The sequence below is a fragment of the Pleurodeles waltl genome, chromosome 7, assembly GCF_031143425.1.
Source record: "Pleurodeles waltl isolate 20211129_DDA chromosome 7, aPleWal1.hap1.20221129, whole genome shotgun sequence".
Taxonomy (NCBI): domain Eukaryota; kingdom Metazoa; phylum Chordata; class Amphibia; order Caudata; family Salamandridae; genus Pleurodeles; species Pleurodeles waltl.
In genome coordinates, this window is record NC_090446.1 from 874,102,108 (window position 1) to 874,122,448 (window position 20,341).

A 20,341-nucleotide genomic window follows, 5' to 3' on the forward strand; every position below is an offset into this window, starting at 1 on the left:
ACCCTACAAGACCGCCATCAGCCCAGCTGGCCAGGAGGGCCCCGCCAGCCCCATCCCAGGTGGGCAGGAGGCCACCAACATGCCCGGCACTGCAGCCCAGGAGGGCCCCGCCAGCCACAGGACAGATGGGCAGGAAGGCACCGCCAGCCACAGGACAGGTGGCAAATGAGCTCCACGCCATGGCCAGATCCGCTGAACTGGGCTCTTCATCTCAAGCACCGCTGAACTGGGCACCGCCGTCTCAAGCACCGCTGAACTGGGCCCTTCATCTCAAGCACCGCTGAACTGGGCCCTTCATCTCAAGCACCGCTGAACTGGGCCCTTCATCTCAAGCACCGCTGAACTGGGCACCGCCATCTCAAGCACCGTTGAACTGGGCACCGCCGTCTCAAGCACCGCTGAACTGGGCACCGCCGTCTCAAGCACCGCTGAACTGGGCACCGCCGTCTCAAGCACCGCTGAACCATGAGCGCCAGGGGCTGGCCCGCATCTTAGTCGGGCAGGGCTGCACGAAGCAGTCTGGGAACCAGGCCCCACCCAGAACCAGTGGAGACTGTTATCCACTTGTGAGACTGTGGCTTTGCACTCGCCAGGATTCAACAGTGGGCAACCCACCCACTTGTGAAACTTGAGAGACTGTGGCTTTGTACTCCCCAGGATGGAACAGTGGGCAACCCACCCAGTGTAGAGACTTGAGAGACTGTGGCTTTGCACTCCCCAGGATTGAACAGTGGGCAACCCACCCACTGTCCGGACTTGGGAGACTGTGGCTTTGCACTCCCCAGGATTGAACAGTGGCCATGGAGGCCCCTCGTGGATCTGGCGTCGTGGACTTATCTGGCTGAGGTACCCCCCCTTCCGTTCCCCCTGAGGTGCCTGTAGTTTTGCTATCTGAAGCCCCTGCAGTGTTCTCTCCATTGGAGTCAGGTATCTTGTGTGGGCTTTGCCCATGTGATTTGGGCCCAGTGGTCCACGGACAATACATGCTACAATGCTTGGACTTGTACATTTATGTATATAACAGTTTTTGATGTAGAATTATATTTTTAAGCCAGTAATACAATATATTCCTATGTTTAGAATCATTTCCTTTTGTGTTTGCATTCTTCCGGGGGTTTCGGGGGGTGTCACTCTGATGTGTTGATACGCATTGATGTGTGTGTTGTAGTGGCTGAGGGTGAGGGTGGGTGTGTCGCGTATGTGTGTACCCGTAATATTTTCTCCACCCCCCTCCCATGTGTCGTAGGTGCAGTACTCACCGTTGTCTTCTGCGCCGGCGTTCGTGCTCCTGGTAGAGGAGTAGGAACACAATCGCTGGGAGTATGTAGAGTTCGGGTTCCATGCTGTCCTTATTCCTCGTGGGCTGTATGGAGGTGAGCGTTTTCCCTTCGAAATGGCTGTTTCCGCCGTGTTTTTATTGGCGAGGCAACCGCCCCGGAAAAGGTGGCGGATTGGTAGGTTGTGATACAGTGGGCGGTACATTGTCTCCCGCCTGTCTGTTGGCGGTGACCGCCGCGCTGTTTGTTTGTGCCGCCGTGGCGGGCGGTGTGGTAATGTGGCGGTCTCTGTTGGCGGTTTCCGCCAGGGTCGGAATTCCATTTTTTTTCCCACCAGCCTGTTTGCGGTTTGGCCGCTGGTTTAACACCGACCGCCAGGGTTGGAATGACCCCCTATGTTTCTAAAAGTTGGAATACTTTTTAAGAATTTAAAACTATCTCTAGAACTTAATTCAAATTTTCACAAAACTTTTTAACTCTAAAAGAAATGCTAACAGGGACTAACACAAGGCCCTAGCAGGACTATTAAAAATTTAGAATAATAGCTCAAATTGCAAAAATCAGTTTCTAATGACAATTTTGGGAATTTAGTTGTGTGATCAGGTATTGGCTGAGTAGTCCAGCGAATGCAAAGTCTTGCCCCCCCCACTGCTGATCCACCAATGTAGGAAGTTAGCTCTGTATGCACTATTTCAAAGTAAGGAATAGTATGCACAGAGTCCAAGGGTTCCCATTAGAGGTAAGATAGTGGCAAAAAGAGATAATACTAATGCTATATTTTGTGGTAGTGTGGTCGAGCAGTAGGCTTATCAAAGGAGTAGTGTTAAGCATTTGTTGTACACACACAGGCAATAAATGAGGAACACACACTCAGAGTCAATTCCAGGCCAATAGGTTTTTGTATAGAAAAATATATTTTCTTAGTTTATTTTAAGAACCACAGGTTCAAGATTTACAAGTAATACTTCAAATGAAAGGTATTGCAGGTAGGTACTTTAGGAACTTTGAATTAGCAAAATAGCATATACAGTTTTCACATGGAATTGCATACCAGTGCGTCTCGCAAATAGTAAGGGAACACCCCTTCCTATTTGTGACTCGGAAATGCATTTTGCGAGTCGGTTCCGACTCGCAAAATGCATTTCTACATACCAGATGGGCTTTAGCGACTCTCAAACGGCGTTTTTTGCCATTTGCGAGTCGCTAAAGCTTTCCTACATCTGGCCCTAACTCCTTTAAACAGGTGATGGGACAAGTTCTTAACTTGTGCAAATAGTTTGAGTGTAATTGGGTTTTGGAGGATTTCTAATTGCCTCTTACTGCAGTGCACATCCCCAGGAAATAAGATGTTGAACAGTAATATTTAAGGTATTGAGTAAAAGGCTGATCTTTCTAACTGATGCCCAAAAAAGAAAAACTATGTGGCCTGGTAGTTGAATCAATACTGTAGGAAGTTGGCTCTGTATGTACTATTTCAAAGTAAGAAATAGCATGCAGAGTCCAAGGGTTCCCCTTAGAGGTAAGATAGTGGCAAAAAGAGATAATTCTAATGCTCTATTTTGTGGTAGTGTGGTCGAGCAGTAGGCTTATCAAAGGAGTAGTGTTAAGCATTTGTTGTACACACACAAGCAATAAATGAGGAACACACACTCAGAGACAATTCCAGGCCAATAGGTTTTTGTATAGAAAAATATATTTTCTTAGTTTATTTTAAGAACCACAGGTTCAAGATTTACATGTAATACTTCAAATGAAAGGTATGGCAGGTAGGTACTTTAGGAACTTTGAATTAGCAAAATAGCATATACAGTTTTCACATAAATCACATATAGCTATTTTAAAACTAGACAGTGCAATTTTCAACAGTTCCTGGGGGGTCTAAGTGTTTGTTAGTTTTTGCAGGTAAGTAAACCACCTACGGGGTTCAAGTTTGGGTCCAAGGTAGCCCACCGTTGGGGGTTTAGAGCAACCCCAAAGTTACCACACCAGTAGTTCAGGGCCGGTCAGGTGCAGAGGTCAAAGTGGTACCCAAAACGCATAGGCTTCAATGGAGAAGGGGGTGCCCCTGTTCCAGTCTGCCAGCAGGTAATCTACCCGCTTCTTCGGAGGGCAGACCAGGGGGGTTTTGTAGGGCACCGGGCACAGGGGCGGCCGGGTGCAGTGTGTAAACAAGCGTCGGGCTTGTAATAGAAAGCAATGGGAGACCAAGGGGACTCTTCAGCGAGGCAGGCAGGCAAAGGGGGGGGGGGGGTCCTCAGGGTAGCCACCACCTGGGCAAGGGAGAGGGCCACCTGGGGGTCGCTCCTGCACTGGAGGTCGGATTCTTCAGGTTCTGGGGGCTGCGGGTGCAGAGTCTTTACCAGGCGTCGGGTCTTTGAAGCAGGCAGTCGGGGTCAGGGGGAGCCTCGGGATTCCCTCTGCAGGCATCGCTGTGGGGGCTCAGGGGGGTCATCTCTGGCTACTCACGGTCTTGTAGTCGCCGGGGAGTCCTCCCTGAAGTGGTTGTTCTCTGCAAGTCGAGCCGGGGGCGTCAGGTGCAGAGTGTCAAGTCTCACGCTTCCGGCGGGAAACGTAAGTTGTTTCAAAGTTGCTTCTTTGTTGCAAAGTTGCATTCTTTGGTGAACAGAGCCGCTGTCCTCGGGAGTTCTTGGTCCTTCTAGATGCAGGGCAGTCCTCTGAGGATTCAGAGGTCGCTGGTCCCTGTGGAAAGCGTCGTTGGAGCAGTGTCTTTAGAAGTGGTGAGACAGGCCGGTAGAGCTGGGGCCAAAGCAGTTGGTGTCTCCGTCTTCTCTGCAGGGTTTTTCAGCTTAGCAGTCCTCTTCTTCTTAGGTTGCAGGAATCTGAGTTCCTAGGTTCCAGGGGAGCCCCTAAATACTGAATTTAGGGGTGTGTTTAGGTCTGGGGGGTTAGTAGCCAATGGCTACTAGCCCTGAGGGTGGCTACACCCTCTTTGTGCCTCCTCCCTGAGGGGAGGGGGGCACATCCCTAATCCTATTGGGGGAATCCTCCATCTGCAAGATGGAGGATTTCTAAAAGTTAGAGTCACCTCAGCTCAGGACACCTTAGGGGCTGTCCTGACTGGCCAGTGACTCCTCCTTGTTTTTCTCGTTATCTCCTCCGGCCTTGCCGCCAAAAGTGGGGCCGTGGCAGGAGGGGGCGGGCAACTCCACTAGCTGGAGTGCCCTAGGTGCTGTATCAAAGGGGGTGAGCCTTTGAGGCTCACCGCCAGGTGTTACAGTTCCTGCAGGGGGAGGTGTGAAGCACCTCCACCCAGTACAGGCTTTGTTACTAGCCACAGTGTGACAAAGGCACTCTCCCCATGTGGCCAGCAACATGTCTGGAGTGTGGCAGGCTGCTAAAACCAGTCAGCCTACACGGGTAGTCGGTTAAGATTTCAGGGGGCACCTCTAAGGTGTCCTCTGGGGTGTATTTTACAATAAAATGTACACTGGCATCAGTGTGCATTTATTGTGCTGAGAAGTTTGATACCAAACTTCACAGTTTTCAGTGTAGCCATTATGGTGCTGTGGAGTTCGTGCATGACAGACTCCCAGACCATATCATCTTATGGCTACCCTGCACTTACAATGTCTAAGGTTTTGCTTAGACACTGTAGGGGCATAGTGCTCATGTACTTATGCCCTCACCTATGGTATAGTGCACCCTGCATTAGGGCAGTAAGGCCTGCTAGAGGGGTGACTTATCTATACCTGTAGGCAGTGTGAGGTTGGCATGGCACCCTGAGGGGAGTGCCATGTCGACATAGTCGTTTTATCCCCACTAGCACACACAAGCTGGCAAGCAGTGTGTCTGTGCTGAGTGAGGGGTCCCCAGGGTGGCATAAGACATGCTGCAGCCCTTAGAGACCTTCCTTGGCATCAGGGCCCTTGGTACCAGGGGTACCAGTTACAAGGGACTTACCTGGATGCCAGGGTGTGCCAATTGTGGAAACAAAAGTACAGGTTAGGGAAAGAACACTGGTGCTGGGGCCTGGTTAGCAGGGCTCAGCACACTTTCAAATCAAAACTTAGCATCAGCAAAGGCAAAACGTCAGGGGGTAACCATGCCAAGGAGGCATTTCCTTACAAATACACTTTATTACAAAATCAGGAATAGTAATTACTGATTCTGTATTGAAGTGCTTGTGTAGCCATGTTTCAATAACAAAAGCAGGTCCCACTTGTATCTTAGTATTAGGTTAGTAATGTTTCACCAGGAAAGGAAAAAGTAGACATATTTGTTCAGGCATTGCATGCTCATTGCAAAGAGGAATCAAAGCATTCAGAACAAAATGAACCACTCTCAAATCTAGTAGGTTGATGTGATAGGTTTGTATTTTTGGACACCAAGGGCCAGATGTATCATGCATTGTTGCATTTGCAAACGGCCCGATTGGGCTGTCTGCGACTACAAATATGCATTTTGGTATGCATGAATTCCAAATTGCGATTTGGTAACATGTTACCAAATCGCAATTTGGAATTGAGACTACATACCGATTCGGTATTAGGAAGGGGCGTGTCAAGGGCGTCTTTTCCTTATACCGAAATGTGGTTGCAAAACATTCACATTTTACCACCTACTTCAAGTAGATGGTAACCTATTCGCTAATGGGAAGTGGTCCCCAAGGATGCATGCAAAACGTTTTTTTAAGAGCAGGCAGTGTTCCCACAGACCACTCCCTAGTCTTAAAAAATGAAAAGAAAACTTGTAATTTTTTTTTTTTGTAAACGCATTCTGTTTTCCTTTAAGGAAAAGAGACTGCATTTAAAAAAAATGCTTTACTTAAACGCAATCACAGACATGGTGATCTGCTGAGCCACCATCCCTGTGATTTTAGTGTTTCCTAATGGGTCGCACATTCAGACCTACCTCATGAATAATACTGAGGTAGGCCGTTTGAGAGCCATTGGAAATGCTAAATGAAACTCCTGGAGTTTTATACATTCAAGTAGCGATTACCTAACTGCGATTCACAGAAAATCGCATTTAGGTAACCGCTATTCCAAATATTGATACATCTGGCCCCAAAGAGCCTTGAATTCAATGTCGTCCATGTGAGCATCCCAACCACAGAGGAAGGCATCTGTCACTATGGTTTGTGTTGGGGTGTCATGATGGAAACTCACTCCCTTAGGAAGATTTTCTAGAAGACACAATCAGCTAAGTGATTGCTTCGCATGAGATGATAGGATCACTTTGTCTTCCTATCTGCCTGAGAGTTGGTCCTACTGATCTCCAGACACTGTTACAGAGGTCTCAGGTTCAGACGTACAGTCTGAACAAGGAAGATGTATGGTACCATTGATTATAGAAGAGAAGATATTTTCCTCAGTGCTTGGTGGGCTGTTCTTTTAACATTGTGACATTTCAGAAGAATATACAATCATCTTTTATGTTATGTGTATTTGTAAATCACAAGGGTATCCTGGCACTGAGCAGGTGTGTGTGCCTAGCACTGCCTATAGTAGGATGACAAATTGAAAATCCAAGTCTTTATAAGGATGTTTATCTTATTTAATAAGCAGAGCATGTGACTGCCTGCATGTGCTGTTTGTTTCTCTTGCGGATCCGTTATCTGTCATCAAATAAGTTTTTCACAGCACACAGCATACATCTTGCATCAAGGCAAGGTCTTCTGGTTGTCTAGGCTATTTATCTGTGTCCAGACAGTCCCAGTCTGCTAGTCCACATTGCTATACAACATGGTTAAAATACATTAACTTTCACAAAATCAATAGATTTTGCATTGCTTTGCCAATGCTTGCTTTATTAAATGGAAAGGGGTCAGTCCCTCAGCAAGTTGAGAGTTGACTCTGCGCTTGCACATTGGGCTCTTGGGACAATCAACTCCCAGAAAGAGCTTCTGCCTTTCTCAGTGATCTTGGTGGGTGGTTGGAGTTTTGCCTGCAAGTGTTTGATCTCCCTTTCATGAATCCCAGGGGTGCTTGCCATCCATGGAAAGGCAAGAGAGGCACCAAATGTGCTTTTTAGGTAGGCAGGTCTAGGGTGGCCTTTTTTCCTGGAAAATAAAACTAAAACTACAAACCAAGTTCTTTTATAAAATCAAAAGCTGAACGCTATTTAAGCAAAACAGGTTACACAAGCAGTGGCTCTTACTGGCTTCCCCCAAGAGTGACACTGGGCCCCCAGTGGCACACTGAGGCCAGGAGACAAAATATGACCGGCCAGCCCAATGATGTGAATCTGGGGATAATATATAACATTGATCCTTGTCTCTCTGAAACCTGGTGAGTCAAAGGTTACTGCTATTTCAGTCAGCAGGGCGCAGTGAGGGTATTCACAAGTAACTGCTACAGTGCCAGAGGCCCAGAACTGCAGGAGGAAACCACTTAAAAAGTTACTTTAATTCGTCTTTCGCCACCCATGTCCAACATTTGCTTCATTCTGGGGCGAGTTTTTCTAGTGTGCATATATAGTTTTGTCTGCTTTTTTTTCTTTGCATTTAGTCATTTTTATATCTCACTTTACGGACTTTGGAAGATTAGAAGATTGAGCAGGCCTGATCAATATTCAGATTTACACTTTGTGATATGCCGATGACAAACTGATATTACACAGAGTTTTTCTTTAAAAAGAAAACATTAGCTCCATCAACAAAAATTGTGGAAGGACACTTCAAATAGAAGAGGTACTTGGTTTATGCTCCAGAGAAAAAATAGATACGCCAGGAAACAGCATATGGTAACAAATGTAAAGTAAGGGAATGAGAGTCCAGATAAAGCCTACAAATGATAAACAAGGGATGGGCTTTACGCCCCTTTAAGATTTTTTTTCTTAACAACAGATCGTCGCAAACGACAGAAAATGCAGTGTCTCAGGCGAAACCTAATAACCAGTATTGAAGGAGTGTTAAAGAAAACAAACCAAATGTCAGGATGCTCTTGTGATACAAAGCTCACTGTGACAATTCAAAATGTGTGTCCTGGAACAATGAAGAGTAAATACAATCTTTGAAGACAAAGATAAAATATTTCAGGTTACAAGTTTTGGGTACCAGAGAGGTTACATTGTGTGTCATGTGTAACATTATGTTAAAGCAAACTACAAAGGACATTAAGAAATAATTATGCTAACCTGCAAAATACATAGGAAGAATAAACACATCAAAAATATTTGTGCTCACAAAATTCAATTAAAATTCCCATTACGATGTATATTCCTAAAGGTTATAGGATGTTACATAAATCTTGATTAGTGTTATCTGGAAAAAGTGCAAATAGAAGTGGATGATAAAATGCTTTAACAGATCAGAGAAGAATAGTAATCACCCGATCTTCAGATACACTACACAGCTAAGCAACTGAGTGCCATAAGAAGAATCTAGTTTGAAAAAGAACTTACAAGGACAACAATCATTCAAGGAAATGATAGGTCCAGCATTATTTAAAACCACCACACATACATTTACACATTCATTCTTTCAACGTAAACACGTTTAGAAGGCTGAATTTAAACATAGAAATATGATGTGATACCTGTGGTTTGTGAAGACGCTCGTTCTTATTGACAGAACACTGCATGACTCAGCAGTCGAACCTGGTATACTAAATGGCAAAATGAACATACCTTTCTTAAAGGCTGGCAAGTGTAAGGTGAAGAATTACCAGGAAGGAGGCAATATAATTAGCCATGAAAGATAACTCAGAATATAAACACACAGTAGCCATGGTCAGTCACAATACAGTATGGGCTGAGAGGGCGCTAGTTGCTCTCCCTCAGAATTTCAGTATACATTGGGTGCCCTCCTGACATCAGAGTCAAGCTGTGATGTTGACAAAAATTGTATTTATGGGAGCACGCCCAGTGGTTTGCATAATCATTTAGACCACTGGGAAAAATACATAGGGTTGTTGACAAATGTACAAAAGAGGACGACTTCAAAAAGATTGTTTTTGTCCCAACATCTATTGATATTTGTTCTGTGATTTTCCATCATACTTCATACTTGCATTGTCCATTTACATTTAAGTTACAAGGGACCTTGTGTGAACGCTGAATTCTTACTAATAAATATTAATGTATTTGAATCATAACTGTGCAAAGAATTTTACTTAATATAGGAAAATGAAGCACGACTTGGAAAATGTGCCTACTTGAGTGGCCGTCAGAATCACAAAGTGTCCTTATTAATTGCTCATTAAAATTGCTTGATGTGCTTAGGTTTAATTTAATGTAGTAGTGTGTTATATTAATTATTATGTATTATGTATTTGCTTTATTAAATTGTAGGCCTTAAAGTTATTGAGGTCTTGGACCTAGTTTGCACAGCCTCATGGTAGTTGTTCTGTTCAAATGATTCACATAAAATGGCTGTCGTGAGAAATTAATACTTGTATTGTTTCACTGAATTGACCAAACGCTAGTAGATGCTTTGTTTTCCCATGAGAACTGCTTGCTATAATATGCTGTATTAGTTATTGTTACAATGTACAGTTCAGTGTGTGAGAAAGCGAAGTTTCCCAGGAGGTAACAATGGATGCATTGACTGGAGAACAGAGTGATACAAAATTGATACCTGACTAACCTTACGACGGGAACAGGAGAAGAGGAGCCATTCATCAACATGTGAAAGACAGTTTAGTGATATCTTAGATTTGAAGTTCTATTTTCATTGGACTAAAAGTAACGTACAATTCTTTAACCAATGGTGACGTGGGAAGAGTTTTAGACGATTTTAACTTAGCCCAACTGCACTGAGGACAGACAGGTATTTGCCCCCTCTGACATCTTCTGAGAGGAGCTTGTTTATTCTGTCTGAGTAGCTGAACAGTTCCAGAGGACTTTATTTCTATCTTTGACTTTATTGCTTAAACTTCTGATGCTGAATGCTGATCACTTAGACATTGCTTTCCATATGGTTCCGACAGTTTAGAGTCTCTCGTTCTGAACCATTCCCCTTCATGGTCTGATGCTGATACTGACCGAACTGATGTCCAATTGGTGAAGATAATTGCAGCTTGCTGATCTATACTGAGGAAAGGTATAATGAAATGCTATTGTTTTTGTTGTAATTTGTCTTTGTTTATAGGTACCAACTGCAATTCTGATGGAGCCATAGCTAGATGTTTTTCCAAATTTATATTGACAAATTGTTTTGCATGAAGCCCAAACATGCTACTCTAATCAGAAGGTCAGTAGAGGAAATCCTAAAATGCTAATAAGTTGCTATTAATAAATAATTGATGTTACTCAATTGCTGAATCTAGATGTTTTTGATTTCCATTGTGCAATTGTTCTTGCTATTGATTTGTACTGTAATTCTAGAGTACCTAACCATTCATGCTTTGGTTACTTTTAGATTCTTTAGAAGGTTTGGTCAACCAGTGTTCTTTCTGTATGCATATCATTTGATTTTGAGACACAGCTACGTGATATTAGCATTGTTAATATAGGGAAATAAACATTCTAACCTTTACATAAAGGTGTGGTTATTCATGGCCAAAGGGGTCATGGTGCGTGAGATTACTGACTCCAAAGACTACTGATACTGTTGATTGATATTGTTAATTATTTGTATTGAAATTGAGTCCTATGGTGGGATTTACTCTAAGCGCAGTCAAACGTTCCAACGAACCTCTAACACGCCCCCTTATAAATTCAAGATAAGAAGCTAAATAAGATCGGACGCGCTTAAACTTTGCTTGTACTTCAGACTGAAAGGAAACACGGATAAAAGGATTTCCAACAATGCAGAACTCTTAGTCTGGGTAATGAATTTATTAAGGCACGTCTTGAGGTTCGTAAAGGGAAGGCGTATATGTCGAATGTCAAATGCAGCACACAAGTGCACTTCCAGAAATAATCACAGCAGTAGAATAATAATGATCATAGAAACAAACAATGAAAATACACTACTTCAATCATGGATAATATGTCTACATGTACAGTGATTATATATTAATTCACAACACAAAGCTAAAAATAAGAATTAAAAGTGCATCACTATGGGGTGAGGTAGGGTCATCATCTCTTTGCCACCTTCAAGTCAAGCCCAGACGACTGCCGAAAGAGAGAAAACGACACACAATGGGAACCAGGCAAAGGGGTCCCTTTCCTGGTATGAGTTATATCTATTTCCAGTTGTCAAGTTTCTCCATTAAATACCTTAATCAAGCTGGAGAGGAGAATTATAGAAACTCCCCCCTCCCATATTGTAAGCTGTTGTTGAAACGCTGGCAGTACCAGTCCGTGTTGAAAGAGCACGTTCGGGATTGGCCACATCCCATTGTGCGCTCCATAAGACCAAACTGTTTCCTGCTGTACCATAAACATTCTTCTGGTACATCCTTATCTTTCCCTCATTCCTCTGTGTTATATCCCTGCTTTGGTGAGAAAGAGCACAAGACTGAAAACATGAGTGAAAAATATGTTGCATAAGTTGTGCGCTGAAAAATACCTGCACCACCAATATGACAGTGTTTGAAGCTAAGTTATGCACAAAGTAGAGTCAGTGGTCAAAATGGAGCAGTGGTTAAATACAGATATCATTATAGACCTGCAAAGTTGTATTTACAATGTATGTTTGTTTGAATTCAGCAGGGCTTGTTTCAGATCTTCTGAGTATAGTATGTCTGCTAATATTCTGGTAGACTGTAATGCTAAATACTGGACACTAAGCACACACTGATTAAGTTCCTAACTATGGTCTATGAAGGGCCCTTTACAAATATCTCCATCAGAGTTAGTAAAGAGCTATTGGCACTGTAAATTCCTAACTGGACTTTTCTTGCCACATAAATTGAAAATGAAGAGTGAAACAGTAGTTGACATTAGCGAGCCAATTCAAAGCACCATGGCTGTCATGAGCATGAGTGTGAAGGAGAGACACCAAAAGGAAAAGAAGTTTGCTTGCAATCAAACATATTGTAATCGTGCAATTATTCATGTAACAGGCTCAGTCTGCAAAGCGGTAACAAAACCGCCTCAAGGCAGGACAAACAAAGCATTTACCAATGTTAAGAGATGATTTCTGAAAGGCAAGTCCACGAATGAGTGAAAGTGATGCGCATGCGGTGGGGTTAATAAAAGGCCACAATACTAACAACAGGTCAAAGAGCTTGCACGCTTGACCTGAAAATGTTTCCAGCTTTGCTGTTATGCCAACTAGTTTGCAATTCCAGTAAATCCTTTCTGTTTGACTGTCACTGCTATGCTTGCTTACATATTATATGGTCTGTGGGAACTTTCTCTCAGCAGTATTGCATATGTCTACGTTCAGCTTCCAAAGACTAATCATTAGTGCTCACCAAATTAAAATGTAGTACTTTAAAGCATCTTGAAAATTAAATTTATAATCTAGCCACAAATCAGGTAGTGATAGTGCAAGCTACCTTATGTTAACTCTCCTTCTTCCAAAGCAGTCTCAAACTGCTTTACCAAAACAAAAACAAGGAAATAAAGTTCTGCACCCATTTAGTTCCTGATCTCTCATCATGGTTGTTAATCATGTGTGAATTTGGTATGGTTGCTTTGTAAAACCAGCATCTATTTTGCAATGTCCTTCTCAGCACTGACCTGCAAATATACCAAAAACCTGCTATGGGGGAGGGTTAGTATGTAAGTGCACTTCAAATATCATGCCAGTCAATTTTCATCCACTCTAGCAACTGGTGATGATTACTTCAGTGAAACTTTCTTTAAAGTCCAATTACTCACTCCTGCCCCTAAATCACTCTGTGAAATGTATCGATAGGAACACCGTTCAGTGCACCAATTATGCTTGCTACTAAATCTTAGACAGTGGATCACCAGTGTAGATAAAAAACACATTTCATATAGGAAAGATTAGGAGCTAGGAATAAGCAGCAACAAGCTGAAAAACATGGACTAGAAGACAGACCACCCATGGCTCCTCAAGAGACATGTTTACAAGTCTTTGTTAACCAGGTAGGTAGTGGTCACATAGTGCATACCTTATGTTTAGCTGCACATAACATCTTTCGGAGAAAAGTGGAACATGGATTGGTGAGCCATTGCTTACCAAAGAAGACTCGTTGTGAACTGCCATTGGGCGACCACCATGGATCCAAGTTAGGCAAGGGAGAACCATCAGATTGCCCCACGTCAGTCATGTTTGCTGACTCTGCATCAAAGAAGAACTGCATCATGGTCTTCAGCACATTGGGACCAGCAACACCTGCACACAGTACCTATGGGGAACAAGGAACACTTTTGATATATTGAAGCCAAAAGTCTCTATAGGCATGGTAGAAGGTTAGCAGTGTGAGAGATTCCAATATGAGTGAGAATGTAAAAAAATATGATAGCGAGCACTAGAGATTAACAAGCATTAACTACATGTGATGTTCAGAAAATGGACTTCGATTTACTTCCAAATTTCCCGCAAAGTATGTGGCAAAAATCTTGAAAGAGCTGCCACAAAGAACCAGAGTCAAAATGTGTAGGAAGTTGGCTCTGTATGTGCTATTTCAAAGTAAGGAATAGCATGCACAGAGTCCAAGGGTTCCCCTTAGAGGTAAGATAGTGGCAAAAAGAGATAATACTAATGCTCTATTTTGTGGTAGTGTGGTCGAGCAGTAGGCTTATCCAAGGAGTAGTGTTAAGCATTTGTTGTACATACACATAGACAATAAATGAGGTACACACACTCAGAGACAAATCCAGCCAATAGGTTTTTGTATAGAAAAATATCTTTTCTTAGTTTATTTTAAGAACCACAGGTTCAAATTCTACATGTAATATCTCATTCGAAAGGTATTGCAGGTAAGTACTTTAGGAACTTCAAATCATAAAAATTGCATGTATACTTTTCAAGTTATTCACAAATAGCTGTTTTAAAAGTGGACACTTAGTGCAATTTTCACAGTTCCTAGGGGAGGTAAGTATTTGTTAGGTTAACCAGGTAAGTAAGACACTTACAGGGCTTAGTTCTTGGTCCAAGGTAGCCCACCGTTGGGGGTTCAGAGCAACCCCAAAGTCACCACACCAGCAGCTCAGGGCCGGTCAGGTGCAGAGTTCAAAGTGGTGCCCAAAACACATAGGCTAGAATGGAGAGAAGGGGGTGCCCCGGTTCCGGTCTGCTTGCAGGTAAGTACCCGCGTCTTCGGAGGGCAGTCCAGGGGGGTTTTGTAGGGCACCGGGGGGGACACAGGTCCACACAGAAATTTCACCCTCAGCGGCGCGGGGGCGGCCGGGTGCAGTGTAGAAACAAGCGTCGGGTTCGCAATGTTAGTCTATGAGAGATCTCGGGATCTCTTCAGCGCTGCAGGCAGGCAAGGGGGGGATTCCTCGGGGAAACCTCCACTTGGGCAAGGGAGAGGGACTCCTGGGGGTCACTTCTCCAGTGAAAGTCCGGTCCTTCAGGTCCTGGGGGCTGCGGGTGCAGGGTCTCTCCCAGGCGTCGGGACTTTAGGTTCAAAGAGTCGCGGTCAGGGGAAGCCTCGGGATTCCCTCTGCAGGCGGCGCTGTGGGGGCTCAGGGGGGACAGGTTTTGGTACTCACAGTATCAGAGTAGTCCTGGGGTCCCTCCTGAGGTGTTGGGTCGCCACCAGCCGAGTCGGGGTCGCCGGGTGCAGTGTTGCAAGTCTCACGCTTCTTGCGGGGAGCTTGCAGGGTTCTTTAAAGCTGCTGGAAACAGAGTCGCAGCCTTTCTTGGAGCAGGTCCGCTGTCCTCGGGAGTTTCTTGTCTTTTCGAAGCAGGGGCAGTCCTCAGAGGATGTCGAGGTCGCTGGTCCCTTTGGAAGGCGTCGCTGGAGCAGGATCTTTGGAAGGCAGGAGACAGGCCGGTGAGTTTCTGGAGCCAAGGCAGTTGTCGTCTTCTGGTCTTCCGCTGCAGGGGTTTTCAGCTGGGCAGTCCTTCTTCTTGTAGTTGCAGGAATCTAATTTTCTAGGGTTCAGGGTAGCCCTTAAATACTAAATTTAAGGGCGTGTTTAGGTCTGGGGGGTTAGTAGCCAATGGCTACTAGCCCTGAGGGTGGGTACACCCTCTTTGTGCCTCCTCCCAAGGGGAGGGGGTCACAATCCTAACCCTATTGGGGGAATCCTCCATCTGCAAGATGGAGGATTTCTAAAAGTCAGAGTCACCTCAGCTCAGGACACCTTAGGGGCTGTCCTGACTGGCCAGTGACTCCTCCTTGTTGCTTTCTTTGTTCCCTCCAGCCTTGCCGCCAAAAGTGGGGGCCGTGGCCGGAGGGGGCGGGCAACTCCACTAAGCTGGAGTGCCCTGCTGGGCTGTGACAAAGGGGTGAGCCTTTGAGGCTCACCGCCAGGTGTTACAGCTCCTGCCTGGGGGAGGTGTTAGCATCTCCACCCAGTGCAGGCTTTGTTACTGGCCTCAGAGTGACAAAGGCACTCTCCCCATGGGGCCAGCAACATGTCTCTGGTGTGGCAGGCTGCTGGAACTAGTCAGCCTACACAGACAGTCGGTTAAGTTTCAGGGGGCACCTCTAAGGTGCCCTCTGTGGTGTATTTTACAATAAAATGTACACTGGCATCAGTGTGCATTTATTGTGCTGAGAAGTTTGATACCAAACTTCCCAGTTTTCAGTGTAGCCATTATGGTGCTGTGGAGTTCGTGTTTGACAGACTCCCAGACCATATACTCTTATGGCTACCCTGCACTTACAATGTCTAAGGTTTTGTTTAGACACTGTAGGGGTACCATGCTCATGCACTGGTACCCTCACCTATGGTATAGTGCACCCTGCCTTAGGGCTGTAAGGCCTGCTAGAGGGGTGTCTTACCTATACTGCATAGGCAGTGAGAGGCTGGCATGGCACCCTGAGGGGAGTGCCATGTCGACTTACTCGTTTTGTTCTCACCAGCACACACAAGCTGGCAAGCAGTGTGTCTGTGCTGAGTGAGAGGTCTCCAGGGTGGCATAAGACATGCTGCAGCCCTTAGAGACCTTCCTTGGCATCAGGGCCCTTGGTACTAGAAGTACCAGTTACAAGGGACTTATCTGGATGCCAGGGTCTGCCAATTGTGGATACAAAAGTACAGGTTAGGGAAAGGACACTGGTGCTGGGGCCTGGTTAGCAGGCCTCAGCACACTTTCAATTGTAAACATAGCATCAGCAAAGGCAAAAAGTCAGGGGGCAACCATGCCAAGGAGGCATTTCCTTACACAACCCCCCCCCAAACGAAAGAGGATGAGACTAACCTTTCCCAAGAGAGTCTTCATTTTCTAAGTGGAAGAACCTGGAAAGGCCATCTGCATTGGCATGGGCAGTCCCAGGTCTGTGTTCCACTATAAAGTCCATTCCCTGTAGGGAGATGGACCACCTCAACAGTTTAGGATTTTCACCTTTCATTTGCATCAGCCATTTGAGAGGTCTGTGGTCAGTTTGAACTAGGAAGTGAGTCCCAAAGAGGTATGGTCTCAGCTTCTTCAGGGACCAAACCACAGCAAAGGCCTCCCTCTCAATGGCACTCCAACGCTGCTCCCTGGGGAGTAACCTCCTGCTAATGAAAGCAACAGGCTGGTCAAGGCCATCATCATTTGTTTGGGACAAAACTGCCCCTATCCCATGTTCAGAGGCATCAGTCTGCACAATGAACTGCTTAGAATAATCTGGAGCTTTGAGAACTGGTGCTGAGCACATTGCTTGGTTCAGGGTGTCAAAGGCCTGTTGGCATTCCACAGTCCAGTTCACTTTCTTGGGCATTTTCTTGGAGGTGAGTTCAGTGAGGGCTGTCACAATGGATCCATATCCCTTCACAAACCTCCTGTAATACCCAGTCAAGCCAAGGAATGCCCTGACTTGAGTCTGGGTTTTTGGAGCTACCCAGTCCAGAATAGTCTGGATCTTAGGTTGGAGTGGCTGAACTTGGCCTCCACCTACAAGGTGTCCCAAGTAAACCACAGTTCCCTGCCCTATCTGGCATTTGGATGCCTTGATAGAGAGGCCTGCTGATTGCAGAGCCTTCAAAACCTTCTTCAGGTGGACCAGGTGATCCTGCCAGGTGGAGCTAAAGACAGCAATATCATCAAGATAAGCTGTGCTAAAGGACTCCAAGCCAGCAAGGACTTGATTCACCAACCTTTGGAAGGTGGCAGGGGCATTCTTTAAACCAAAGGGCATAACAGTAAACTGATAATGCCCATCAGGTGTGGAGAATGCTGTTTTCTCTTTTGCTCCAGGTGCCATTTTTATTTGCCAGTACCCTGCTGTCAAGTCAAAGGTACTTAAGAATTTGGCAGCACCCAATTTATCTATGAGCTCATCAGCTCTTGGAATTGGATGAGCATCTGTCTTGGTGACAGAATTGAGCCCTCTGTAGTCCACACAAAACCTCATCTCTTTCTTTCCATCTTTGGTGTGAGGTTTGGGGACTAAGACCACTGGGCTAGCCCAGGGGCTGTCAGAGCGCTCAATTACTCCCAATTCCAGCATCTTGTGGACTTCCACCTTGATGCTTTCCTTAACATGGTCAGATTGTCTAAAGATTTTGTTCTTGACAGGCATGCTGTCTCCTGTGTCCACATCATGGGTACACAGGTGGGTCTGACCAGGGGTTAAGGAGAAGAGTTCAGGAAACTGTTGTAGGACTCTCCTACAATCAGCTTGCTGTTGGCCAGAGAGGGTGTCTGAGTAGATCACTCCATCTACTGTGCCATCTTTTGGGTCTGATGATAGAAGATCAGGGAGAGGTTCACTCTCTGCCTCCTGATCCTCATCTGTTACCATCAACAGATTGACATCAGCCCTGTCATGGAAGAGCTTAAGGCGGTTCACATGGATCACCATCTTGGGGCTCCTGCTTGTGCCCAGGTCCACCAGGTAGGTGACCTGACTCTTCCTTTCTAGTACTGGGTAAGGGCCACTCCATTTGTCCTGGAGTGCCCTGGGAGCCACAGGCTCCAGAACCCAGACTTTCTGCCCTGGTTGGAACTCCACCAGTGCAGCCTTTTGGTCATACCAAAACTTCTGGAGCTGTTGGCTGGCCTCAAGGTTTTTGGTTGCCTTTTCCATGTACTCTGCCATTCTAGAGCGAAGGCCAAGTACATAGTCCACTATGTCCTGTTTAGGCTCATGGAGAGGTCTCTCCCAGCCTTCTTTAACAAGGGCAAGTGGTCCCCTTACAGGATGACCAAACAGAAGTTCAAAGGGTGAGAATCCTACTCCCTTCTGTGGCACCTCTCTGTAAGCGAAAAGCAGGCATGGCAAGAGGACATCCCATCTCCTTTTGAGTTTTTCTGGGAGCCCCATGATCATGCCCTTTAATGTCTTGTTGAATCTCTCAACTAAGCCATTAGTTTGTGGATGGTATGGTGTAGTGAATTTATAAGTCACCCCACACTCATTCCACATGTGCTTTAGGTATGCTGACATGAAGTTGGTACCTCTGTCAGACACCACCTCCTTAGGGAAACCCACTCTGGTAAAGATACCAATGAGGGCCTTGGCTACTGCAGGGGCAGTAGTCGACCTAAGGGGAATAGCTTCAGGATACCTGGTAGCATGATCCACTACTACCAGGATATACATATTTCCTGAGGCTGTGGGAGGCTCCAGTGGACCAACTATGTCCACACCCACTCTTTCAAAGGGAACCCCCACCACTGGAAGTGGAATGAGGGGGGCCTTTGGATGTCCACCTGTCTTACCACTGGCTTGACAGGTGGGGCAGGAGAGGCAAAACTCCTTAACCATGTTGGACATATTGGGCCAGTAGAAGTGGTTGACTAACCTCTCCCACGTCTTGGTTTGTCCCAAATGTCCAGCAAGGGGAATGTCATGGGCCAATGTTAGGATGAACTTCCTGAACAGCTGAGGCACTACCACTCTCCTAGTGGCACCAGGTTTGGGGTCTCTGGCCTCAGTGTACAGGAGCCCATCTTCCCAATAGACCCTATGCGTTCCATTTTTCTTGCCTTTGGACTCTTCAGCAGCTTGCTGCCTAAGGCCTTCAAGAGAGGGACAGGTTTCTTGTCCCGTACACAGCTCCTCCCTTGAGGGTCCCCCTGGGCCTAAGAGCTCAACCTAATAACGTTCAAGCTCCAAAGGCTCAGTTCCCTCAGAGGGCAGAACTTCTTCCTGAGAAGAGAGGTTCCCTTTCTTTTGCTGTGTTGTAGTTGGTTTCCCAACTGACTTTCCTGTTCTCTTGGTAGGCTGGGCCATTCTTCCAGACTCCAGCTCTACTTGTTCACCCTGTGCCTTGCACTGTGCTCTTGTTTTCACACATACCAGTTCAGGGATACCCAGCATTGCTGCATGGGTTTTTAGCTCTACCTCAGCCCATGCTGAGGACTCCAGGTCATTTCCAAGCAGACAGTCCACTGGGATATTTGAGGAGACCACCACCTGTTTCAGGCCATTGACCCCTCCCCATTCTAAAGTAACCATTGCCATGGGATGTACTTTTCTCTGATTGTCAGCGTTGGTGACTGTGTAAGTTTTTCCAGTCAGGTATTGGCCAAGGGAAACCAGTTTCTCTGTCACCATGGTGACACTGGCACCTGTATCCCTCAAGCCCTCTATTCTAGTCCCATTAATTAAGAGTTGCTGTCTGTATTTTTGCATGTTAGGCGGCCAGACAGCTAGTGTGGCTAAATCCACCCCACCCTCAGAAACTAGAGTAGCTTCAGTGTGGACCCTGATTTGCTCTGGGCACACTGTTGATCCCACTTGGAGACTAGCCATACCAGTGTTACCTGGATGGGAGTTGGGAGTGGGACCTTTCTTGGGACAGGCCTTGTCTCCAGTTTGGTGTCCATGCTGTTTACAGCTATGACACCAGGCCTTTTTGGGATCAAAGTTTTTACCCTTGTACCCATTGTTTTGTGAAGAGGCTCTGGGCCCACCCTCCTGTGCAGGTTTTTGGGGGCCTGTAGAAGACTCTTTACTATTTTTAGTTTTGGTTGTCTCATCACTCTTCCCCTGGGGAGTCTTTGTGACCCCTTTCTTTTGGTCACCCCCTGTTGAAGTCTTGGACACCCTTGTCTTGACCCAATGGTCCGCCTTCTTTCCCAATTCTTGGGGAGAAATTGGTCCTAGGTCTACCAGATGCTGATGCAGTTTATCATTGAAACAATTACTCAATAGGTGTTCTTTCACAAATAAATTGTACAGCCCATC

General features: G+C 45.6%; 1 protein-coding gene across 5 annotated transcripts in view; it reads right to left on the bottom strand.

The window, feature by feature from the left end:
* ARAP3 (ArfGAP with RhoGAP domain, ankyrin repeat and PH domain 3) overlaps positions 1 to 20,341 on the bottom strand; it is a 632,921-nt gene that overhangs the window by 331,515 nt on the left and 281,065 nt on the right. For all 5 annotated transcript variants that reach the window (XM_069199483.1, XM_069199484.1, XM_069199486.1 and 2 more), the window contains one exon: positions 13,282 to 13,450. In XM_069199483.1, the coding sequence (XP_069055584.1) occupies positions 13,282 to 13,450 (169 nt within the window). The remainder of the gene's footprint in view (positions 1 to 13,281; positions 13,451 to 20,341) is intronic.